Raw genomic sequence first — 26,724 nt, forward strand, 5'->3', positions numbered from 1 at the left:
ATTATGACTGTCTGCTACCCAGTCTGTCGTCCCTCTCTGCAGTTCCTCTTTTTAATGCACAGTTTAAGTGGCTCTCATTAAAGCTACTAATAAAGAAGCACATTTTAAGTGATTAGCACCAATAACATGGCAACACATTAACATTCTCTCCATGGGCTCCATAGCTCTCCCAGTGAGCCCATTTACAGCTCAGCTATTCATTTTCCATATTAATTGCATACTCATTTCTCCATAGTACACTTCTTCATAGTATAGACCACTGCTGCATAGGGCAGGGAGAATGCCCAAGCAGCAATACTGCTTCATTGTAGTTTCAAAACATTACCCAGTCCAACTTCCAAAAGGTACTAAGCAACAGAAAACTAAAATAACGACGAGATCATTGACAATTTCCTTCTGGTTGATACATTGCCAACCATCGATGTGTTCAAAAATTGATCATCAGTAAAATTAAGTTACAAACAGCAAGAGACTTAGTATTACTTATGTCAGACTTTGGTGTGGTATTTCAGATTCTACAGACATGGGTCATCTGGATTTACTGACTTTTTAATAGATGAAAAAGTAACTTTTATAAAACCTGGCAAATCACTAAGCTGAACTGTAGCTTTGAAATGCGACATTTCTGAGCAGCAATTTTCAATATTATTTGTATTTAGGGATCATGGCTCTCAGTGCACAGGAAAACAATACCACCATGCCCTAGGACATTTATACCCATTTATTCTACATTTATCCTACACAACCAGTTGCTCGCTCCCTTCAACACCCTCCCCTTTTTTATGCAAGTATGAAACAGTCAATAGAACGTCAGACTATCGGCAAGAAATGCCATTACTATGAATTTGCCTACTTTCTGCAAAAACAGTATCAGAACATTTTTTTATTTTGCCTCAGAATACAGTCTTCCATACGTTCCTGCCTGCTTTTGCTGCACTAACTTCAACAACAGATTTAAATCATTAAAGTATGCCTCGCTGAAGATGAACACGTAGATTTGCAGTTAATTATTCTGGGACAGGAGCTTTTTTTAGCTGGGCAGCGCTTAGAACATTTGCAAGTGAATAAAAATAGCAACAAAAAGCAAACACAACATCAACAAATTAAAAAATATATACTTCTGCAGTTAGACATCTTCCCTGAAGCTTCCAGCGTTACCAACTGGAAATCAGCAAAAATGCCAAGGACAGGACGTTGAAGCCTGCGCTCGCCGCTCACCAGACGACCTTGGCAGGCAGTCAGGCAAGAACTCATACACAAGGTTTTCAGCAGCTGAGGCTGGCACTTGTAAATTTTTGAGGCCAAAAATTTACAGACAGCCTGGTGAGAGGTGGAAGTTTACCACAGCTCGAGCTAGCCTTACTCTTTCTTTTTTTTCTTTTTTTAAGATGGCCTTTATTGCACTGCAAAGATGAAGGAGGATGAGGCTGGAATAAAAGGAAAGCCACCAAATACAGTGTGTATCACTATAGAGGGAAATGAGAACTCCACCAGCTATTCTTCACGAATGCTGTTGCTGAATTTGTAAGCACTTTCCTACTTAAGACTGATATTAATCAACACTAATACTGTATATTTACCATTTATAGTGTAGGAAGAAAGAACAGCTTCTACCACCCTTTTTCCCTGCAGAACACCTATCTAGGGGTATGAGGAAGACCCCCCAGGCTGCACACCACACAACTAGTTCTCACCTCACTGTGACAAACCTCATATTACACACAGAGATGCACGATGAGTCTCTTATTAAACCCATTTCCCAGAAATGGAAGCATCAGGTCTCAATGCCTCAAAATTCAAGGGGTTTTTCCATTAATTTTAGTTACGGTCGTGGCGTGTCAGAAGACTAAGGCTTTGAGAAAACAGTTGCACTAGTAGGAAAATTCACTGACAAGGGGACAAGGTTTCTGACTCTGAAGCTATTATACCAACGCAGGTTCATCAAGCAGCTCTTGCAAGAATAAATTATAGCAGCCAGTTCAACGTCAATTTTTTATCAATCTGTTCAAAAATGAAGGGTAGGATTCTCCCCTGGGACGCTTCAGTTTTCACCAAGAACACACCCACGTGTTTTTCCAAACACAGGAGGAAGCTTACCTTTCGCCAGGCGTTCCAGTCTCTTGCCATGTTCTGGAGGTATGGCATACCTAGGAGAAAGTTAACACAAGAATTAAAATCACACTAAAACCTGAAAACAGTAAAAGAAGGCTAGAAACAAGCGTGGTAATAACTTTTAGCCCAGCACACTTACAATTAACATCTGGAAATACAACCTGAAATTTAAGTCTGGAAGGTATCAGTAACACGTAATTATAACACATGGAGAAAGCCAGTATTTTAATGAGAGTCCTTAGGCATGTTGTATGATGTGCGTTGTTTTCCTGCAATTTTTTTAAACAGCATCACAGGACTTCACAAAGTGGAAGGAGAACCAAGAAGGCAAAGTGATGATACAGCAGTGGAAAAAACAGAAATAAATCAGTATAGGGAACAGCAGGCATATTTTCTGCAGGCAAGACACTAGCAAAATAAAGCCATGAGGCTGTGATAAAGATTAACACGCAAGAAATTCTGGATAGGCTAAGTTGCGGAGAAGGGTCCGTGTATATTGGCATATCTACAGAGAAGGAAGACAATTTTTTCCAAAGAAAACTCTGTGCAAGTCTTTCTGGTTTTATTCAAAAAAAGTAAATATTCTTCATAATAGCTGAAGTAGTCAATCCTTCTATCTATGCTGGACTGTGTTGTCTGATGTGAAATAACAGAATTAAACTATTTGATCATTTTCTTGATGAGGTGAATGAAAAAGCAGGGTGTTCTGAGGAAAACAACATTAAAGGGTATATGGAACAACTTCTACACTTTTTAAAGACAGTTTTGTATGATTAGGGGTAAAAAGAGTGCGAAAGAATTTGATTGAAATGGGTTTTTTCCCCACAAGTGCAAAGTATTGAACATAACTCTGGAAAAACAATCAACTGCCTAAGTCACACACAAGCCTAATTGCGATATCCTCCTGTGATCACTGGAAAACAGCAACGGAGTCCTACTCCTACAACAGTTTTGCCATGTGAAGAGATAATATGCCAGGCTATAGAAAAACAAAGACCATTCATTTCTACCACTCGAAGCCTTCCACTGAGCTCATTCGTGTGTGCAGCCGCTGATGACTGCTGTGTACGTGCTCAGTCTGCTTCCGAAAGTTAAGAACGAGAAACTTCTGTTTCCTTACAGGCAATTTGGACACTTCAATGTGCTTTAATGCAATGCAGACAGTAGAAACAACTTGAAAAAACTGGCAAAAAAGCTTCTAATAGTTGCAGAAACAGTGCTGTGTGTGATATTTATTTAAAAAAAAATCAGGAAAGTTTCAAACGCTTGGTTTTCTTCCCCGAAAGTTGTTAGTTACCTTACTGCTTTGAAGTTATACTACCCCAGTATTCACAGAAGCAAAAATCAGGTAACGATGATTTTGTGTTCAGGTTATAAGGAGGCAACTAACTTGATACACTTAAACACGTTTAACATGATGACACACATAGCAATGCCAATGGAATTTTGTAAATTATTGTTTACATACTGCATCAAATTAAATGCGGCTCACGTGCCATTTTTTTTGTAACAGAGAATTTTGGAAAATTTACATTTGTGAGAACGACGTTTATTGCCAGCTACAACTTTTGTTCAATGTGCATAATAAAAAATGCACTATTTTTGTTATTTTCAATAAAGATGTCAAAACCATCATGTCTCACTATAACAAGCTGAAAACAGGATATTGTAACAGGCAACCGCATGATCTCAACAACAGGTAAACAGTACTGCCGTACTTGTGATAGGATCTCTCAAAATACACCTGATTTCAGAGGACCTTCAGCCAGCCCCTTGCTCAGCCTCTCAATTTTCAAGTCTACAGTTTATCTACAATGTAAGGAGAAAGAGATGGAAGCCCTATCCCGTATTGCTTTTGCACAAAACCAGAATTTACCTATTGTGGTCTGGCAGGTTAGAAAGGATAACAACGGACAGAAATCATACATAGGATGCTTCAAGATTTAGACATTAAGCCGATTTAAACTGATGGCTTAAAAAAATCTAAGCAAAAACACTAGGTAGCACCTAATCTTGTAAAATAATAAATATAGCAATGGACTCCCAGCGTTCTCTGACCAAAGTTTGACAGTGCCTTAAACTGCACAATTATCAAACAATTCATTTGTCTGGGACAAAGCTAGTAGCTTTCATTTTACAAAGACCATTCATCACTTACATAAATGTGATAAAACTAATCCCGATCCAAAGCTCCTTTGTGGGATTAATGTCCCTTAAAACAGGGAAATGAGACATTCCATTTCTTCTGGGAAAAATGCTGAAGGATTGGGAAAGAACTAATTTATGGCTACAAGGCTGCCGATGATTAATGTAATATCCCCAGTCTACAATGCAACCTTCACTTAATTAGTGCCTGTAATTGGGAGTTGTAAAGATAAGATTAATTGAATCTTGAGGATGTTAAAAGTTTAATACATTGGAACATGGTTATTGTGTTATCGAAAACTGCAGACTGCAAGAAGCCAAGCTGAGCTTTAGAGAACAGTCCATGGAGAGACAAAGAAAAAGGACTTGCTTGGATAGAAACCAGCAACAGAGGAGGAATTTCCAGCTTACAAAAAAGAACTATATGTAATAACATACAAATCAGAATACCCTACCACAGAACAGCCTCTTGGTAACAGCTGACGCCAATTTTAGAAATTAACTTTTTTGTTTGGGCCAGTCTTTTAGGAAGCAGAGCCTATACATCCTTATACGTTTATTCTTAGGAATTCAAAAAATTAACTGCAGAAGAGAATTAGAAGTAGGTCAAATTCTGCTTTAAGTTACACTCACAAATCTGACTGATTTACATAAAGATAGGCAATAAAGAAAGAATTTGGGCTGCTATTTAAAACCAGTAAGAGAAACAGAAGGCTTCTGCAAGTATTGCACAGATTGCGCTAGCTCAATCTAGACATAAAATGATTGATTACAAGGTAGAATAACAATGGAGGCGACATGGATTGCTGCAATCAAAGGAGTACTGTTATTGAGCGTATAAACATCCACGAAGGGCTGGCTTTTGTGTACGACCTTATGGTACCATCCTCCTGCTTTCACTATGAAAAACGGCCAGGCACTTGTTGGGGACAAAAACCCTTGACAGAGGGAACTGACAAAATACTGTCATTCAGTACGATTTGTTACCATCCCTCTCGCACCCACAGGCTGGGGCTCAGATCAAAAGCAAAAGATCTTTAATTCCAGAGACAACTGACAAGATTATGCATGGCAAAGCGTCTCCAGTGATTTCCTTTCCTAAACGCACCACTTTGAATACTTGTTTCATCAAATAGCATGGTTCTTTTTCCTTTAGTACCCCAGCCCAAATACTGTATGTTGTAGGTTTCCTCTAGAAAAACACCAAAACCAAAAACCACCTTATCAAAATCTCAAAAAACAAACAAACAAACAAACAAACCAACCAACCACACATGTAAAGCTGCTTCCCTTCTCTGTCCCATTCAGGTCATAGTACAAATGCATTCCACAAAGACAAAGAAAGAGAAGAAAAAACCACAGAACAAGCAAAATACCACTTTTTTTTATCAACTGGCCAAAATAGACTATGGTATCCACGAAAGATCTTGAATTGGGCTGTGTTGAGACTATCGGACTGAGAACTGCCCGGTGCTTCACCCCTGCTGACAGGAGCAGTTTCGTGACATCCCTCTGCCTGGGGAAAACTGAATTAGGAGTAGAGCAGGACTAACTTTGATCCAACCTTGAGCAGACACTTCCTTTTAACCACAGCAAAGATGGAGCAAGGATTTTTCATTGCTCCAAACAACCTAAATTAATGAGAAGTGGTGGTGGCAGCATAAATATTTTAGCAGCCCTGCTTAAGAGCCATCTTTTGATAGACCACTACTGCTTCAGAGGAAACATCTGCAACAGCCAACAGAAAACACAACAGTGCCAAAAAAGCTGCCCTTGAGCCACTGCTTCAAGTGCAGAATCTGTCCCTTCTGGTTCAACCTGGTTCCCCAATAAAAGCGAAGTTACGTAAATAGTGCTAAACCAGCAACTGTTTTAAGATATATCGAACTTCCAAGAAACTGGGCTTGCAAACAAACCAAGAGACTAATGCCTTAAGTACGTACTTCCAAGGGTCTGCCTCGCAGTGGTTGACCAAGGCAAAGGGCCAAGCTTAACCTGAAAACCTGACACTCAGCAATTTGTCGGATTACAGCATGAATAATGTCTTGCTGCTTTGCCAGGGAACACAAGATTTACAGAACAGAAAAAAAAAATAATCTCAAGATAAAAGAAAAAGTTATAGGTATATAACTCAAATGTCATCTTACCCCGAAGTCAACAATCTGAAAGTAATACACTGATCCTTTTAAATTACCTTTTTCTACTCTTTCTACCAAAACAAAAGCAGGTCCCTGAAATGGATTAAGCATCACTTCTACAAATACGAACTTGCTGTTCTACCCGAGAGACTTTGAGCTTCCAAACTTGTTTGACAAAAGCCAATTCCAGCATTTCTGATCTCTACGTCTGTGTCATTTTCTGAGTTCTTGAGTATGCTTCAAAACTGATTCTGACTGTAATTAGCAGACATCAGGGTCACAGATCCAGAAGGTATTTGCCCCAAAGCTACAAATGCGTTAGATCCTCATTGCCCTATAGTGGTAGTTTGCTTTGGTTACCCAAAGTTTAACTGGACAGACCCCTTCTTATCCTTAACACAAAAGAAAGATCCTTCCTATTTGCCATAAAGGATGTCATTAATAGCGTAATTTTCTTGGTGTTTTGTTTATTCCCCTGGAATGGTTTGATGGATGCAGATAATTATCAGACTATAAAAGCCAGCAAATGTGCTATTTTCTATCGCTCTAAATCATCAAACAAATAAAGTGTGAAACAGCACTTTTGAATACAATTTTCCCCTCTAATGGCTTAGAATTATTATCAGGAACAATGGAAATAAATAAGCAAATGTCTTGTGAGTTAAGAATTAAATGAGTGTGTCAGTAAAAAAGAGCAGGCAGACCATCCTGCGATACAAGGACCAGTTTAGAAGCCATTAAGGGCTGACATAACAGGGAATTCACTACGGCAGCGACAGTTTCCAGCATCAGGTGCTCGTCAGGGACTTTCCAGCCTAGCTCAGACTCCGTCCTCACCACTGCTTCTTCAAAGGGGGTGCAATTCAATTTTGTCTTCTTGGCCACTGAAAGCTATTAAAAACTTTATCCATAACAAAGTCAATCCTCTGCTGGTCTCTCTCCGGTTAAGAAGAGCTGTTCTCACCTGAAGCTATCACTAGCTTTGGCAGAGGACCAGACCATTCCGTCCCTTAGTTCAACCTCCCCTCAAAGCTTCCGAGACCTTTTCTTGCTACAGTCGTCACACACACACACAGGAGTTTTTGATAGTTACAACACCTTGCCTCCCCACCTCATCACATGTCAGCCTCTCCTTGCACCAACACGGAGCAATTAAGCAGTGATTAGATTACTAAATCTCAGGCACCCACTCTCTACTAGGGACTGGGCACCACGGGCAGGAGGAGGTTCAACCACAAGGCTTTGGAAATGTCACTTCAGTCCGATTCATGTGAGAAGGTAAGAAAGTTAATTTCACAGTGTCTGCACAAGGTCTGGCCAAACAGGCCTCACACAGTTTAACATGCTATAATTACTGAAATAAGGAACAGAAACGAAGAGAACGGCACATTTAAAATGCCTGAGACCACGTGTCAAGCTGAGGGTTAGTTATCTGTCTTCAAAGCAGATTTAGTTGTGCCAAGAATACTGACCCGTTGAAGATTCAAATGCCAACCTACTCTCAGTCATGAAAGGCAAAATGGAAAGCTATTATTTCATTCTCTATACAACAAACTGTGTCCATAAATGCATAATCTGAACCCTGACCTTCAACATCTTTGACCCCCATGATAGCAGCAATGCCTCCAAAGAAAACCTCTCAGTCTATCAAGAATATTTATCACCCAATAGAAGCCATTAAGAACCACCACTACATACAGGGTAGTCCCTCATTTGCAAAGTTCATACCCTGCTTCGAAGGCCTAATTTTTCCACAAGGTAAAGTGGTTATAATACTACATCTCCCAGCAGTGTCAAAGTAAAGCTCAGAGAAACAGAAGTCTTTTTTCCACACTATTTTTAAGCTGTTTTGCAGCCTGTATGAAAAAAAAGGCGTTTCAGCAAGAAGAATGGATTGCTCCTTCATCGATAGGGCTGTCATCTCCCTCCCCTTCATGGTCACCTCTTTTTCCTCACCTTTACTTTCCTCCATGTTTAGCCTACCTTCATCCCTTTCTCCCTCCCAGTTTGTTAAAAGACAGAAATCAACTCCCTTTCTTCTTCTCCTCATCAGTATCTGAGGTTACCCCCCAGTGAATTTGCTCTAAGTATCCAGTTTCCCTTCTCAAGATCACCATCGGAAAGGAAAATCTCCAGCCTCCCTCATCTGTCCCCTTCTGTTGTGGCTCCTTTACATCAAGAATGCAAACACGTGCTCTGGAGATAAGATCGCACACGGATCAGAGAGCTCCTTGTTCCTAGGAAAGAACCTTTATCGAGTGTCTGCAGTTTTATCTTTAATGGATCATTTTACAGGACAATAGATGATGGAATTCAGTATCTTTAACCAGCAGTGTCAATGATTTCAAATAATGACGTTTTTATTGAAATACACATAGGTAGAAAGATAAACACAGAGGCTGGGGCGGATCTGCTCAGAAAGTCATAATAAGGAGTAAATAGGTAATGACAGAACAAGATTACAACGACACAAACACACCAAATCAACCTGTCTTCTGAAGCTCGGAGAAAAATGAGCTCTGCAGACAGCTGCTCAAATACAATCCTTTGGGAACCAGTGCAGGAAGAAAATCAGGACAAACCCTGCTCAGAAAGGGCCTGGGGAGCAGTAAGCATTCTCACACTTACACCACAGGGCCTATTTCACTCGGTAAGATCTCTTCTCCATGCGCAGAGCTGCCTAATTATCAACCCCATTGCCAAGCACAATAGAGAAACGGCAAGCAACTTTGCTGCGAACAGAACAGTAAGCAAGATGAGAAACTTCCTCCTTCCCTTAAGAAGCTAAAGTTTGTGCAAGTACAAACTCTCCATTTGTTTTCCAGTAACGATGGGCACAGTATCTCGGGTCACTCTGGAGCTGGGATCAAATCCTTATGGATTGACTGTTGGAAGATTAGAGTCAAGCCTAACTCGTGCCAATCACACACAGCTAAAAGACTCTTTAACCCTTAAAGTTGCCATGAGCTAGAAATAGTATTAGAGGCATTAGTTTCAAGAAGTGACATTAGGCAACAGCTTTTTAAAATTCTGATTTTAAAGCAATATGCATTTTCAAGAGGTACACCTGAACTCATAACTACAAGATTTGCACAAAATAACTGAGCAACTGGCTATTTCCAGTTTCACTAACCCAGAATTCAATGAATACAAAAAGGAGATTTTTTCCAGAACTCAAATGCAATTTTTAAATACTATTTTAAAACAGAGAGTTTAATATGAACAACCATCTGCTCTTGGAAAGACTGTCAATGTACCAGTCCAGTTAGCTTCACAGCAATGAACGCCAGGCACAAAGCACAAAATTACAAATCACATTGGACTGACTCTCCTTCCACGCGTACCAAATAAACCCATGGTCTGCTTCTGCATGCAGTGAATGAGCAGTATGAAGGGGGTATTTTACTAAGGAAAGGTGTTTTGGGAAAAACATTACGAAATCATTTATTCATTCAGTTTGGCCAAGAAGATAATTAGTATACAATTCAACAGAGATGAATGACTACAATATTCATCCCCTTGCCATTCTTTGTTATTTGTTTTGAAGAACCTGTTCACATCAGATTTATTTCCCAAAACTGGCAATCAGACTATTAATTACTGGTGGGTTTTTGTAGTGGATACTGTACGAATATAAAGAAAAGCGAAGATTATGCTTCAAAGACCTTATATTCTAAAGGAATACCTCATTGCAACTCAAGAAACAAGGAGAAAAAAAGGTAACCAGGGGAGATCACAGATGTTCCTATCTTGTACCAACTGGCCTGTGAGAGCTGCCTCCTTTACCGGGCACAGGCACACGTACGCTCCTGCTCACTGCTTTTGGAAAAACATACAGATAATTGCCTACAGCAGAACAAAAGAAATCTGCTCAGTAGCAACGAAAGGTATTTTTGGATTAGGAAATCCCTTGTGCTAGAGGTGCAATGCCTCTACGCACACTTTTCTTTTTTGAGGTAAAAAAAATATTCCAAAGGTTTAATGCTCCTCATCCATCAAGCTGCATTGTTTCAAACCACAGCTACTACTTTGAAGCTAGTCCCTATGATCTTGTCAGCATCAAAGCTAGAAGTGGTATGGCTAAGATTTGATAAAGATCAGTGACACAGTTTGTAAAGTTTCCTTTATTTCTTCTACTTGATCCCCTTTGTCATGTTGATTGGCCAGTTAGAAATGAAGCGGACAGAAACCCAGCACATGTATTACTTAGACCATTAACTAGTTAACAATTGCACAGCACTCAGACGACGCAGAGTGCTATTTAAGTACTGTCATTACTACAGGCTTCTGTTATTTTAAACTACACTTGTCCTGCACTTGGCATCACCCAACGTCAATTTTCTCTGCTGAGTAAAGAAAAAATCCCCGCTGATTTCTGCCAATGTGTTAACAAAACGTGAATAAAGACAAAGCCCTGCAGTACCACCGTTGGTTCCTTCTGGTCTTTCCAACCCCTGCTTTCAGCTCCATGCCAAGCCAGAATTCGCAAGCTCGTTCTCCCACAGGGCCCAAGTCAGATCAGGCTGAAAGAGTTGTACGAAGCACAGAAGCACATCTCCCTCCCATCTTGTCTCAGTGGCAGAGTGCCCTGTTCAAAAGCCTCAGTTATTAAAACCAATCTGTGATCCTGTCAGACTTCCATAGATCTTCATTTCAAATCAGGCCTGAGCTTTGAGCAGACACTTTCAAAACGCAAGAATGAGTTGCAGCAAGAGCCTTCTTGGATCAAAGACATGCTTCTCTCAATCCAGACTGGGACTACTGAGCTGTGATGAATTATTAGTGCTGGCGGAAACAGCAGTACACGCATTAAACACTGTGTCAGTGGAGTAGGAGCCCACTTGAAGACACCACTGTAAAAATGAGGATGTGATCACAGATCAGCATTACCACCGCCCAAGATCGCTATGGAAAGGTACAGAGACAGACAATAGATGGGAAGGATCTCCACTTTGCTAGGTTAGCTACAACAACTCACAGCTGAGCCCCAACCTCTAAGAGTTTATAATTTCAACAAATGAACTAAACAGGCCCAGTCAAGATGGACATAAAATGCACAGACTGAAAACTAAAATCACAGCAAAGTACATACTAATACCATGTCTTCTGCAGCGGATTTAGACAAGAATAAGAAACAGAAAGAGAAGAGGGCTTTGGAGGGGGAAGCACAGATACAGAACAGAGCTGAGTGAGAGGAAGAGGGAGCCGAATGGGCACGAGCAGCCAGCTGGCTGGCTGAGGTGCTTTCATCTGTTCTTACAGAGCAACAGTCCCTCCTCGGACAAGTTCCATAGCTGATCCGACCAGTCCCAGAGCCTGGCTTGATCTCCATGGCATTTCCTCTCAAAGTTAGACGACGGTGAATGAAGAAAGGCAACCCATGAGTCCCGCCTCCCCAGAACACCGTGCCTCCTCTGCATCAGAAAAATTATCTTCTAATAATCTGTCTACAACAGTGTAATAAAAAACAACAAAAATCTAAGTCTATTAAAAAGAAAAATCTCCACTATTCCAATTGCAGGCACCTGATTGGGAAGATAATGCACATAACAAGTTAGAGCTCATAACTCTTCATATAGTTTGGTTTGATGAGTTAACCACATTAAAACGACTCCAGTCGCCCAAGATTCAGTCTCTGCACAATACGCCGATCCCTTGGATTTTTAAAGCAGACTATCAGCTAGCATTGTTCCCTCTCTAATGAGATTTACATCATCCTTCACCCACAGCATCATCTCCAGGACAAACAGTACCCCTCAGACCTGAGGGGAGCCTGGAGGAAGGCTTGTTTGAATATTAGTAGCACAGTGTGGTTTGTATTGATTAACTAATGACTGCGGTATATGAAGCTTGAAAGGCTGTATTAATAACTCACTGCTGCACTGCTCTCATTTATCAGTGAATTACAGGGGGATGCAACTCTGCATCTCAATATATCACTCCTTTCACGAATCTCAGAGCAAATCAACATGCACACGGATTCTCAATGCAGAAAGCCTGTTCCAAAGCAGCTTTTGCCTAACAGTTTTGGAAGAGGTAGGAGAGTGAAAAGCTGTTCTGCCTGGCCATACTTTATCTCACTTTCCTTTTATTTCTTTTAATGAATATCACTGTTCCTTCCTCCGTCCCTTTTATCAACAGAAAAGGGTCTCGCTTTGCCAAATCTGCCTGAGAGCAAATGGTGTTGCAGTGAATCTATAAATCAACCATCACCATAAATTCTTCTCTTTCTCCATCCAAAACTGCAGAGCTGTAAAACAGATTACATGGGATAGCAGAGGCAGGAAGGAAATTTGTGAGCTGCAAGGAGCCCATCATGGCCAAATGGCCTTCCCCTGCCGCTCCTTCTCCCCCACTCCACCCCACCAAGCCTATAAATCCCTACTGTGAGGAGTGGAACACAAACCACAAACGTGTGCACACATTTAAGAGCAAGGCAACCCCACACACTTCGCATGCAAGGCTAATGCAGACCTTGGGGATCAAGGGAGGAAAGGCTGCAGAATCTTCTTCTGAATTCCCTAATGCCAAAAAATATGAAAAGTAAAACTCGGGGGAAAAAAAAAATCTCTGTATGGAGCAAAATGGAAAGCCACAGTGTAACAAATTCAGAGTCCTCAGTTCCCTCGAGGGCAAAACGCGTATGTGATTCCAGCTAATCTAGCTTTAAGAAACTCACAGGATCTCCAGGGTGCAAGGGTTACTGAGATCCCAATAATCAAGACTTATAATCCCATCTGATCAATTCAGCAATGCAACCGCCTTGTGCAATGGCCCCCTAAGGGAATGTAATAGTTAGAAGGCAATAAATGATGCAAGGGACAAGTGCCCTTCCCCCCTGCTGCCATACAATTCAGTATCAAACATTAAAGCCAGCTGCTTTAAATGAGATTACATCAAGCTCGCAACGAAGTGCAACATATGTGAGAGAGTGTTAAAGCAGAGGGATGGTGCAGAATACCACGTGGGGGAAACGGGGATGAGGACCCAGCATCCTGCACTGAAAATGATGAAGGAGAGAAGCTGGAAGAGTTAAGCTCCGTGACCGTATTAGGTCATTTTCTTCCCCCAAGATAGTTTTCCAGGGATTAACATTTTCTGTCCTGGGGGGAGGATCGGACAGCAGTTCTGACTAAGGCAGCTGCAATGCTCCCTAAGACAACAATGAAAAATAAAATCAGCAGTGAGATCCTCAGCACTTCATATCTGCTGCTGCTTTAGTATATGCTTTTAGCCAAGAATAAAGAGGGCTCCTTTTACAATCCTCTCCCGGGGAACAGTCATGTCTTGCTTTATAGCTCCCCATCATATCACCGTTAGAAGATGTAAAGCTTCCCTATTGGTGGTGGCGTCAGTTACAAATACTACAAATTTATTAAATTGTAGATGTTACAAGCAATTCCTCCCGTGGACTTGTTTTCCTCAATTCCTACAGACAGGCTTACCCTACACAGGGAACCTCGCTAAGCACCTGGAGGAAAGAAAGCAGAAATTCTAAAATACTTTAACCAACAAAGTTTTCAGGTAACTCTATGTCCTTTCAAGTAAGCAGTCTTAAGACTTTTACAAGACAGAATTCCACAAGTGTTTTTTAAAATGTAATTGTATCTGTGACCAGTGCTTTCAACTAATCATATTATTTTAAAGTTCCTTTGGTAATTTGTCCTTAATTCCACATAAACTGCTGTTCTGGCATAAAGTGTACTTTGTGTTATCAAAGTCAAACAGATTAGGCATGATCCACTTTCAGCAAGGGAACGTTTTGGAGAGGAGACCATATAACTTAAAAGCTACAGCTGGCTCCCTATTTTAATTAAAGGGGATTAAACATCCATCATGATAAGGGAACAGGGACATTTTATAAAAATCAATTACTGTCCTCAGTGCCACTCCGGTTTAACACCTGCGGTTTCTGAGAGAAAGAATACAGTATAGCATCCCATTAGACGTACAGAAGGTATGTTAAATATTGTTGCTATGCAGCAAGATCAGTCACAAAACATCTGAGCAATATAACCTCATTGCCCAGTCAGCTGTTACAGTGTTGACAAAACAAGATAGAGACATTACACCTCCAAAGTGTATCCATCAAATTCACATTATTGAGATTTAAAGTTTCCTTCAGCACTTCCCTACCACAGGAAGCCCTCAAGGTGGGCATTGCACATTCCTATAGAGACGGAACGAAGCGATGGTGGAGTATCGCAGTGTTTAAAAATAGGCTTTTGAAATTGCAAGGGCTGAGATGCATACGTTCCTCAATAAAAAGCCATAATAACCGTGAAGTATGAGGCTTGGCATTCAGTTTTGTTGCTTCTGTCATTATAAAAATCAGTCTTCTGTTAGCATCGTGTGACAATATGCTCTATTTTAGATCTCAGCGTATGAATGTATAAGGTAATTATACATAATATGTATAATTGATACAGTAAAAACTCCTACCACAAGAGGTTTAATATAAGGCTGCAAAATGAAACACATTCAAACTTTTGAAAAAAATGGAGACAGACTAGGAAAAGGTTGTAATTAAACTACTAATGGGAGAGGGACATTTTATTGTAATTTGAGAAACAAGAAAGCAAGAGCCCTAATCTGGCCGCTCCCTGCCTGAGAAGCTTCACATGAAGCTACACAACAGCTCCCGATGCCTGGTACGTTTGATGGGAAGAGCCCACACCTTCCATACCACCTCTGCGGTCTGTCAGGCTTATTTTCCAGTTAAAAACAACAACAGCGTGACTACAACGTAGAACAGATGCGTGCACCTGAGAAACAGCACATCAGAGAAGATGATCAACTTCAATATGAAGCAAGTATAACCTAAAAAGGGCAGTACGACTATCTTAGCAGCAGCAATCATCATGGCGGAAGACATGTAACAGTGCTCGTTCGTCTTGGTACAACGAGACAGAATTTAAGAAATAAATGTGTTGCAATCTACAGGCATAGATAAATCATTTAATGAGACTGGAAGCAGGAAAAAGCTGACTTCAATTACCCCCCTTCCTCTCCCTCATCACTGGATGACCCTTTATTCTCAAGTACTTAACGCTGAACAATTTTTTAACCTGCATCCCCAGCGACCCAACTCTGTACACCACTCCTATTGCTGCAGCCTGTTCTACTCTGCTTATGGAAAAGAAACAGTACGGGAAAGTGTTGGCAGCAGGACTTCTCTGCAGTGACAGAGACACACGTTAATCAAGGAGCTGCATGACCAAGCCGATGCTCATTAGGTTGTACAAAGAAGCCATCTTCAGTTGTTGAACCATAGACATTTAACTCTCATCCCAACAAACCCCAAAGCACCTGTTTTGTAAGAGGTATAACCCAAAATTTCAAAGACAGAAAGACACATACAAAATAATACTTCAGTAACCATCCTCCCTGACCCATGAGACAGGTTCCTTTCTCAGCTTAGCTTTGTCCACTGAGGTGGCTTCTCATGGTCTGAGCAGATCATCCAGACCTCCCCGAGAAGCTACTTCACCTCTTCCACAGCAAATAAACATAGAGATTTCTTGTAGAACCCACTTGAATGAGGTCTGGAAGGCAACCTCAATTGGCTCGATTTCCTTCTCACCTTGCCTTCACAAGGAAACAGAGCTGGTGGCTTCCCACTGCTCCTACGCACTACCCTGCAAAGCAAGGCTTTGGTTGCACAGCCCGGATTAAAGTAGCCTAAGATCATTTATGAGAGGCATGAAGAAAGAATTATGGTTTTTAACAGACAATTTTGAGGTAGAATACTATCAATATACAGAGTCCTTGGTTTCACTATATAAATATCTCTGACAGCCAAACAATAACTCTGCCTCTTATTTTAGAGCTCAACCCCAAACCGGTAGACTTCGTAACTCTCCACACTCCTGCTATTCCCCGAGGTGCTTCTAAGATGATCACTGTCAGAGTCAAAGAGTCTATAAAAAGGATGAAGGAAGCTGGGAAATTTCCACAGAGGTGGTGCCAGAAAAACAGAACTAACATTTTAGCCATCTTTGAGTAAAGCCAGGCTGCACCACTGGATTTCCTCACTGAAGTCCAAGAGCTCCCCCAGCTGAGCTCTGGGATGACTGCAATCCCAACCAGAAGATGGGTGATTGCTCGGGTACCTGGAAAGTTCCAGGTCTGCTCAAAGGGGGATTCAGAGTTACTCCTCAGAAGCCAACGCATGCTCACATCACAGAAGAGCTTGAGAACTCATTAACAGAAGCTGTCATAGCGAAGAACAAGGAAGAAATGACTTGGCCAAGTGGCATACTCTTGCCTTATGCTTAAGGGAATAGCAGGGGGCCTGCCAAACCAGCAGCGGCATCCTGTCACAATACATCTCGTTTTGCATTACACACTGTCATCTATATAAGAAAACTCAGTTGAACAGGAAAACGTTTTGCCCAAAACATGGTCTGTCCTCAAAATTCTTATTTTCCCCCAACCATGTAAGGTTTATAGAACTAGTTACTATAAAAGAACTATACAAACACAGAATGGCTGGATAAAAATCTTCCCTTCCTTTTTAAGTGAGGTAAAAGTACCTTTTTTTAAAAAAAAAACAAAACAAAACCACCAAACAAAGCAAAAAACAACCAGGTGCAAAGCATGTTCCTGCTTTGATTTTTAACTAGCAACACCTGAGCTCCTTTACAAGAAGATTTTATGATTTCTCTTCTCTGTTCCAGTTATAAGCAGTAGTGACTGAACTCTTCAACAACTGAAACCCCTCTTAGGGGAATATTAGGTGTTCCCCAGAATCTCCCCCAAATCCTCAGAAGATTAGGCAGAAATAAAAGCTACCAAGAACTTCTAAGATCTGGTATTTGCCAGATACAATTTTCCATCTACAATTTCCACTTCTTTCTGATTCTTAACCTCTTCACACAAACACGCTACACAAAGGTGTTTCAGGTTTTACTGTTTGGAGCTTTGTTTTGTTTCTCTACTATGCAATCCCCGTTTCCCACAGAAACAACATCAAACATAAGGACATAAGGAGAAACCACTGTTTAGTAAAGATGAGGCACCAGCTTCATGCAATGAGTTTATCTTCCTTATGATACACACAGTATGTGGATACCCACATATTGTATCTATAATACTCAAAAAAAAAAAAAATCAAAAAACTACCCACCAATAAGCCTCCACAAAACAAACAAACAAAAACACAAACCAAAATGAAACCTAAAAAAAAAAATAAAAAAAAATCAAACAACAGCATAAAGTTCCTAAGATGCAAGAAGAAAAACAGCTTAGGTTGGGCTACAAATACTTAGCGTAGACTTCATTTCACATCTGTTCTCTACCTTTTGCTCACAATGTGAGAGTTTGTGGAACAGCCATTATTTTCATGCTGTAACCAGCCTCTCTTTTCAAGGTAATCTGTTCTTATTTCTAGTTTTTGAAAGTGATAACCCTCTATTCTGGGCCCAGAACAAAAAACAAGCAGAAGACAGATGAGGCAGAACTGGTAACACGCAGGCATGAAAGGAGAGGTCAGAGACAGCTGTGACGGCATGACCCTAACACAAACCTCAGGACAGCCGCTGTACAACTCTTAAGAGCAGCCAACTTTTGTGCGCTGACGTGCTGAAACCTCCACCCTAACGAAGACAGCGGCTTTGCTGGTGGGCACTGCGCTGCGTGGGCAAAGGAGAGCAAGTGCTTCTCGTGTGTGCTGGTGGCACCACCTGCTGGAGATGGGGACCGAATAAAAAGGGGTTTCATGAACTGCTGCTGAAGATGGAGGAAAAAATTGACAGTATCTAAAACGAAAGCACGTCACATTTCATTCATAATCCAGAGATATGTTTCTTGAGATCAAGCTTGTTTAACAGAGGTATCATAAGAGATTCTGCAAAATCCTTGTGCGTCTGCCTGAAAGAGGGAGACTACGAATCAGGTGTGCTGGGGAAGCAGATTTTCTGACATGCTGGAAAGCTTTAAAAAATTCACATTAAGACTATAGCTGAATGTTACAGAGTCAGCCCCTCCTTCCACTCCTTTTCAAGACTGTAAAAGAACACTATAGCCATTCATTACAGCCCTTTTGCTGTTAGTAGCTTTTATATGCCCGCAGGCTCTAACAGCCTGGAGACGCTTGGTGTCACCGGGGGAGTCATATTGCAGAGGGATGGGAGGATCTTGTCTGCCACTGCCAGGGCAAAACGACAGCAGCTTCACAGTGACATTTAAGCTCTAATTTGCACGCAAATGTCAACATTAGTCACATCAAGATCTTCAGTAAAGCTCTTCTGAGTTGCTAAATCTCTCTGGTTATACTTTTAAACAGGAGACTTGAGGGGAAAAAAAACGACAGACTGGTTCTTGGTAACATATTCCAGATTTCCTAGCTTCTTAATTTCATCCTTATCTATCGATTATTTTTGTGGAAAGTTATTTCCAACCAGTCTATGCATCAACAGCGTTGAAAAATGCTTAACATTATTCTAAGAATTGACCATGAAAAAGTAACCCTTTGACCTACCTTGTCCCTAGAGTTGTAAACATATTTACATATTTAAATAATGGAAACTTTAAAGTAACAGATGTTTCCTGCCTACGGCACAATGCAAGAACAACAGTCTTTCACTATTAAAGTGCATCTGAAGCATCCACACATTCCCATCACCATTTGCTCTCCCACATTAGTGGGAGTGCTCTCCTGTGCATTCGTTTGCAAAAAGCCTGAAGTGCTGAAATCTGTTTTTACTTGTAATGTCAACAAGTCTTCCTAATTCTGCTACTTTTCTAGAAAGTCAGGAATTAGGCCTCCGAGCCAGTCAGCACAAAAGAAAGTAAAACTGCTTTCAAATGTAGAGTAGGAGAGGGGAAAAAATGGGAAGTGAGAGACTCGTTAGGCCTGATGGAATTAGGCAGACCTGAAGAAAAGGTTATTGCAGTGGTCTCTAAGTGAAGGTAAAGGTACTTAGCCACTATCTATTAGTACTCTATCACTTACCAAGATTTTGGCTCCCCAAAATGCAAGTAGTTGATACTGTAGAGATCCATATCCTCTGTATGCCAAGCAAATGTTGTCTTCCACATCCCAAAGTAGAGGTAGGGAGTGTTTACACCTTCTATGATAATGCCACACTCATGTTCCACCATGTCTAAGAGGGTGTTCAGATTGCCAATATTCCATTCTGCCACATCCTGTAATTCAAAAGAAACGTTTTGTACTGGAACGTATCAGGACTTGCTAAGCAGAATAATAGCCCACAGCTTCCTTCCAATTCCTTAAAATGTGGCGATCCTAGTGTTATCTGAATTAATTTAATTCCACCTTCTTCCAAAAAGCTCAATAACCATGAAAAGGATGCATTACCACTACTTTGTGGCAGTGGGATTGATTACTAGCTTCTCACTAAATGTGTTCTCTGAAGAAGCACTTGTACTATGTGATACTCTACCATTAAGTAACTGTTCTAATAAACGGAAGATAAACTAAGGGTAAAATACACTTCTCTCAATGACTATTCCATCCAGACGTTCTTCACCTGATGAACATCTACAGCTCATGAGAAACGCTAGACTTCAATGTGGCCAAAGTGGCGGAAGCCTCTACATCAGCTCAGTGCTTCAGATAAAGAATAGGGAAGACAGTTTTGTTATTATCAATATTTAAACAGAAAGAGCAATAAAAAGAAGCTCTAAATCTGATAGCTGGTTTTCTCTACTTCAATGTGAAATAGAAAAAGTCACATAAACCAGTACAAATCTTTCACCTTCAGATTGCCTGAAGAGTAATACAATCTCCAAAAGGAAAGGAACAGTTTCCTTCACACCGTTTTTCCCCAGTGTACTTAATATGCATGGAAGTAACTGATAGGTGTGCGAGCAATCCCAGCGTCATGCTGCTTGCTGGAGTAACTGCAAGACAGTGAAACTCGGGCTGTTCAATCTTGAAACTTTCTAAATCAACCTGAAAAAAACCCCACAGGGCCAGGGAGGAAAGAGCTGAAGAAAGGAAGCAGCTGAAAAGCGAGATGAAGAGGAGTGCAGAGGGAGGGTGTTTTTCGTGACTCTGAGACCTCAATGCTTGCAGCAGTGTCAGTAACCGGACAATAGGAAATGTTCTTTAGGTGTGACTGGTAATTCAATTTTTTCATTTCTGCTTATAGGAACTTGAAGGAAACTGAAGGAAACACAATGTATATTCAGTACACTGCAGAAGCTACTTCTCCTAAAGCTTGTGCTTGTGCCTGGTTATGTCACCTTCCCTGATCACACCATGGGCAAGAATGTGATACTCTCATCCAAGCACCAAATACTATGGATAACTTTGATGTCCATGGTTATGAAAGCCTCAGATATCTATGTTTATTCCAGTTAATTCCATATTAAACCATATTGATAATAAAAAGACACTTTTACATTAACATGCAGTTTATACTCCAGACAATCAGGCAACACTCCAAAAAAAGGCCACTTTCCACTCAAAAGAAAACTACAGAGAAGGGCACTGCTTTAGGTTAGCTGCCTAAACAGAGTAAGAAGATAAGCAACCTTTATCATTTACAGCAGAAGAAACCACAAAAGAATTACTTTAACCATAGGATGCAATTTCACCAAGGAAAAGCTTAAACAATTTGAATTGTAAAATAATTTAAATTATAAAAAAAATACAACACATGTGCATTGTATATAGCTGCCTACAAAGAAAAAATATTTTAGCTAAAGAATCAAAAAAAGTATTTTTGATGAAGCACCCAGTTCCTTGAAAGGCTGCTTTTTTCTGGCTCTCTAAGGTGCTTCAGCAGAAATCTCTACTTTATTCCCCTTAAAAAAAAAAAGGAAAAAACCACAAACCCTAACATGACAGAGATCAGGATCAGTAGCTTACTTTTAATTTACCTGCATACCATCACATATATCTGGGCATATCATTATGACACCAGTCCAGTTTTCTTTAACAACCTTTTCTGCAAGCTATACACAATTTTCGGCCAAACACTTCATAAGAACTCATTTAAATCACTTTTTTTCCTCATTTTTCTAGTAAAACTAAGCTTTTCACAGCTTCCATTGACTCTATTATCCTGCATCTCTGGGGAAGGTAGGAAGTTTAGTCACGCTTTTGTAAGGAGGGAAAAATAAAGATATTATTTGTGGTTTTTTAAGGTTGCTAAATCAAATAAATTCTGAATTACTGTTCCTTAATGGGAAAACAACAAGAAGGAAGTCAGTATCCATATTTAAAATAAATAAAAGAGGAGCATTTAACTTACTGCATCATATAGTGAGCCACTGATATCAGCCCCATAAATCGGTGAGACAAACGTGAGGTTCTTCCAGTACTTGCGCTCCAAGTCTTCAAAATCTTGATGGCGTGGAGTACAATACCTGGCAAGAACACGGACAAGATACGGATGTAAGAAGTCCTAAGGAACACTCATCACAGACAGATAAATGACTGAAAAGAAGCGTGCATTTCAAAGCAGGCACACTCAGGATATTACTGAAGGTGCATTTCATTTTTAATTCTACTCAGATTCATATAATTTACTGCCTTTTAAATCTTTCCACAAAGCCTCTTAGTGCATACTGACAAACAGGACGTGCACTTCTGTGAAGCACCAGATCCCCACCCTAAGGATGCAGGAGAAGTTATTACGCAGGGAGCTGAAGGCAGGTAAAGCACTCACGTATACGCTGTACGAGCAATATTTCAAAGTTGATTGCATGATGTCAGTAACGCTTGAGTCAAAACCCAAGGTACTCCAGAGCTCCAGGAAAGTGAGCCTGGAAAAAGGATGCAACTGCCGCTTGTATCAGTTGCCCTGTCCCAGCTAACTGAAGTGCTCCGCAAAGTCCCCAGTCACTTCGGAAGACACTTATCAATATTAGCTCAGGCGCTCCAAGATACTTGTATTTCTATCTCAGCAATGGAACACATTTTCCAGAATAACCACTAATACACCGAGAGCTCTTCTTTGAGGCCCAAGCCATTCTTTTCAGGCACATTCTTAGCCAAATACTGACTTCGAAGAATCTTTCTATACCAACTCCCAGAAAAAGACCTAAGATACACACCAAAAGCCACCAAGTTACAAACTTGTTTGAGTTTCTGCATGTAAGGTTTCAAGAAAAAGCTGTTTCCTCAAAAACGCTTCCTATTTCACAAGGCTGCATTTTCTTTTCAGCTTGTTTCTAGAAAGAAAAGCTTTCTGCACAACTCCCCATTCACAATGTAAGCGCATCACTTAACGCAAACATACTTCTCACTATTAGCCAGACGCCGGTATTCTCCCACAGTCATGGGTTTCTTCTGTATATTATACTGGGTGAATAACCCCGACTGTCCAGTAACCACCTGCTGAATAGGAGCTGGGATAACCATGTCATCTATGTCATCATAAGTTTTTCGGGGCTTCCATTCCTTGGGAGGAATCACCTGGAATTGGAAAAAAAACAAAACAATAAAAAAAAACCCACGTTCACAAAAACACAACCTCTACTGAAGAAAAAACTGTTGAAGTGGAAGGTATTTCATCCTGCTGCTGCAGGTTATCAGATAACAGCAGCATCTCAAATAACCAGCACATATGGCAAGACACCTGCTCCGCATCTGCTGAAGCGCAGGACTGGCTGACATGGTTAGAGGGCTGATAGCCTGCCTGCTAGCAGTCCCATCGGTAGTGTCACAGAAGATGGCCAGTGATGATAAAAAGATATATAGTTATGCCAAGGAAATACGCTGCATGCCAGAAGGGCTGGACATGCTTTTCCCCTCCAGAACGGCATTCCTCTCTCACCTACCATTCCACAAAGCTGCACAAAGACTCCAGCAGCTTTATCAGCACGTTGTATCTCTACAAGTCCATAACCTTTTATAGTAGTCCACACAATTACTCCCTCCAGAAGATCACTTACATTAGGGTTTTCTTGCGGGGGTAGGTTTTTTGTTTTGCTTTTTTGTTTGTTTTTTTTTTTAACCAGGAAGGCTCAAAATCCTGTTGCATTATTGCTGCTGATGTTTCTGTATTTGTAAGTGACACATTGGGGACTCCTTAAATGAAAAGGGGTACGGGGTAGAGAAGAACAAAAGAAAACTGTGGGGAATGCGTCCAGAACTCTTTCCTCACTCTTGAAGGCTGTGCAAAAAAACTGCTGCAAAGCAGTGCTGAATCGGGAAGAAAAAGCTGTAATTTTAAACAGAAGAGCTGCCAACAATTCTAGGCTCGAGATCAGAGAACAATCAGTAGGACATTCAGCGGGCATGTGGAATGAAAAATAAAATATCTGCAATCTAATTTGGTGTAAGGATTAACCAAAAAAAAGTTACGGGAACTGGAGGACAAGTTAATTGACTTCTGTGGGCATGGTTCCTCCAGGATATGATGAGCTCTACTTCCATTACAAGGCTCTGAACTGCAGTTGCAAGAGACACACACAAAAATTAACTTGGAATGCTCAGATTTAGTCCTACAAGTGGAGTAATTTCTTTACAACATCTGGAATTCACCAACAACCTTTATTAAAATAATCTACCCTAGCAAACTCACAGAACGTAATTGCTAGTACACTTGAGTGGACAAGGAAACATTTCACAGAGAGCTTTTTATCAATACCCAGCTCTATTTAGAACTGTAATAAAAACAGTAATTGACCTATGTTTTAGAAGAAATAAGAATTATTTCATGCCTAACAGCTTTATTTCTCTGCTGTGCTTTATTAAGTTCTGCTAAATACCATACATAACAACCACCTTGTCAGAACAAATGATCTCTCCCAGCCTGTGCAACAGGCTGTCATGTCTGTGCAACATGACACAGCCACAGAAATGCTCTTTCTAATCAGTTAGTCCTGATGTTTTCCAAGCAGTTGTATGTCAAGTACTGGAATTTAGAAGCTTCACATGAAGAGTTCTGATAATGTTTCATCAGTTTCAGTGGAAAGATGTGGATGGGAAGGAAGCAAAGAGACGTTTTAGAGCTGGCTGGAGAACTGCTTCCCGAAGGTCAAAAAGGCTGTCAGGTATTCTGGGAACCGCAGACGCATACAGGACATATTTGCAGCTCTACATTCAAGTCAGCTTAAGGTGGTAGCCCAAAACATTAAAAGGTAAGAGTAACAAGTCTGCACCCATTCATATAGATAGGATTTAGGTCCTCTTCCCCACCCAAACCTAAGCAGACTTCAAAAGCTTGATCCTTTACCCTGCACTCTGGGGGAGCTGAAAACATGATGCCTCCAGCCCTTGAGGACCATGGCTACCACTATCTATAGCCTCAGCAACAGAATCAGGACCTGGAAACACCCTTAACCCATCCCCGCAAGGGCTGGGAAGGTCCTTCTTTTCCATTTAGGGATCAGGAAGAGACATCCTTCTTTTCACTCTTATGAAAGGCCTGGAACTCCTCTGCCCTTCCTCTCTCACTAAACCGAAACAGAGATAGCAAGTACAATTTTCAAAAACACACTCTGCTTGACGAGATGAAAGCAAACTGCTTCTGAGTGATACAACTTCGTAGACTCCTTACCTAAAGCAGAGCCTTGGGAAGGCCACCTTCAGGAAGCTTTCAACTACCTAAGCTAGGGCAACTCACCTTGGCAAGCCCCGCTCGGTGAGCTCCTTGCGATTCAATGTAAGCAATGTATTTCCCAAAGTCCCGAAACTCTTCAAGCGTGGGACGAAAGGTCATGATCTTACAGCCAGGGTTCTGCGGACTTGGGTTTTCCGACCCCATATTTCTAGTTCGGCTGCAGCGCCTGAAGAGGGTAAACAAAAAGGGAGAAAGAAGTGAGAGGCAGAAAAAACATACTGGTTAAAAACCTTTGTTTTCTTTCTCCTTGCTTTAATGAATTTCACAGAAAGGCATGGATATATTTTTCATTTCTCTCCCCTATTCCCGCAAGAAAGTATTGGTAAGTACTATGCTCTAACATGGTTATGAAGAGCTACCAAAAATCCACTTAGTCTATTTGTTAGCAGGGCCCTAAGAAGGGTCAAGTATCAGGGAACTCCTGACACCAGTATCAGCCGAGAGATCGGATGGGGCCTAAATATAGATCATAGACTTAACATCGCCCCCTCCATTCATCGTAGAAGTTGTGTCACATCAGAATGGCGGTCACAAACAACAAACTTCTCACTATCTTCAGTGCGTGCGTGCGTGGAACTAGCCGCCTCTCAAACTCTTCCACCAGAATGCTTGATCCTTTTCTATGTTTAGTTACAAAAACAGCAGCTTTGGCCAATGTATTAGCTACTATTTCTTCTGTTTTTTCCATGTGCCAGGCTACATTAAAAATCATAAAACTAGTTTTTTAAAATGTAGCTTCATTACATTTTGGTTGTATTTGCAATGTACGTAGACAAAATAAATGGTTAGACAATTCTTAAAAGAAATGTAGATGCACAATTTCAAAACATCTTTCAATGTGAAAAGTAAAATTGCTCAATTTACTTCAAAATCTGCAAGGGGAAAAAAAAAAAAATCCAAAACCATTCAGGATGAAATCACAATTTTTAAAACAGACCTTCGTAAGATTATGCTGGAAACTTATAAGGCAAACAAAATGTTTTAACAACATTTCAGTTGCAAACATAACTACGAAAATATTCTCCATGTCAGAAAGGCAGCTACAGCACACACAATATGCTCAAGCTATCACGAGAGGGCAGTACGGGGCTTTTAAGGAATAAAAAGGCGCAGCAACACTATGTCAAATGTGACTTCTAAATCACAAGCAAAGCATGTTTGGATTTAAACTGATTTTGAACTAGCCAAGAAGTATTCCAGATGCTACTAAAAGTATTCTTTGTGTTAGCAAAAACAAAACAAAACAGAGAAATACTGCTATATCAGTGTTTTATTCAGTGTGCACGGCACAAAAGTCACACTTCTCCAGAGAGACAGCAGATACTCTCGCTTGCCTCCTACAATGGAAAACAACATCACACACTGATTTGGACAGACTCAACACCCAGCTCGCCCAAGACACCGAGGCTTCCTTTACTATTTTAACTGGGTAAAACAGGTTTTTTTCACTTCAAAGGCAAATGAACAGTTTTGACTCGAAATTTTAGAAAATAGAAAATTTTAGAAATTTTCAGAGTAACTTTTATGTAAAATTTATTTCAAAACAGTGGTCCACAAGTCTAAGCCCTTCCCCAATGCAGCCTTTAAAGGAATTCCATGCATAAAATCGCAGCCTCTCACATGCTCGCCCTAACCTCTAGCATCTGCCTGCTGCCTCCTCAACCGCAGCGTCACTGCACCCCTAAACTAAAGGCGATGCCAGAAGAGCTCTTCCCAAGCCAGGAGCCAGAGATGCAAGGCGCGCTCCATAATAAAATCAAACTATAAACCCCAATATTGCACAATAT

General features: G+C 40.7%; 1 protein-coding gene across 6 annotated transcripts in view; it reads right to left on the reverse strand.

The window, feature by feature from the left end:
* Nucleotides 1-26,724, reverse strand: part of KDM4B (lysine demethylase 4B) — a 93,947-nt gene that overhangs the window by 54,918 nt on the left and 12,305 nt on the right. For all 6 annotated transcript variants that reach the window (XM_087769379.1, XM_087769377.1, XM_087769376.1 and 3 more), the window contains exons 2-6: nucleotides 24,941-25,103; nucleotides 22,610-22,785; nucleotides 21,620-21,734; nucleotides 19,351-19,544; nucleotides 2,098-2,147 (exon numbers count right to left, since the gene is read on the reverse strand). In XM_087769379.1, the coding sequence (XP_087625505.1) occupies nucleotides 2,098-2,147; nucleotides 19,351-19,544; nucleotides 21,620-21,734; nucleotides 22,610-22,785; nucleotides 24,941-25,103 (698 nt within the window). The remainder of the gene's footprint in view (nucleotides 1-2,097; nucleotides 2,148-19,350; nucleotides 19,545-21,619; nucleotides 21,735-22,609; nucleotides 22,786-24,940; nucleotides 25,104-26,724) is intronic.

This window comes from Nipponia nippon, unplaced genomic scaffold (assembly GCF_047370975.1).
Source record: "Nipponia nippon isolate SJK-2023a ecotype South Korea unplaced genomic scaffold, ASM4737097v1 scaffold_31, whole genome shotgun sequence".
Classification (NCBI taxonomy): domain Eukaryota; kingdom Metazoa; phylum Chordata; class Aves; order Pelecaniformes; family Threskiornithidae; genus Nipponia; species Nipponia nippon.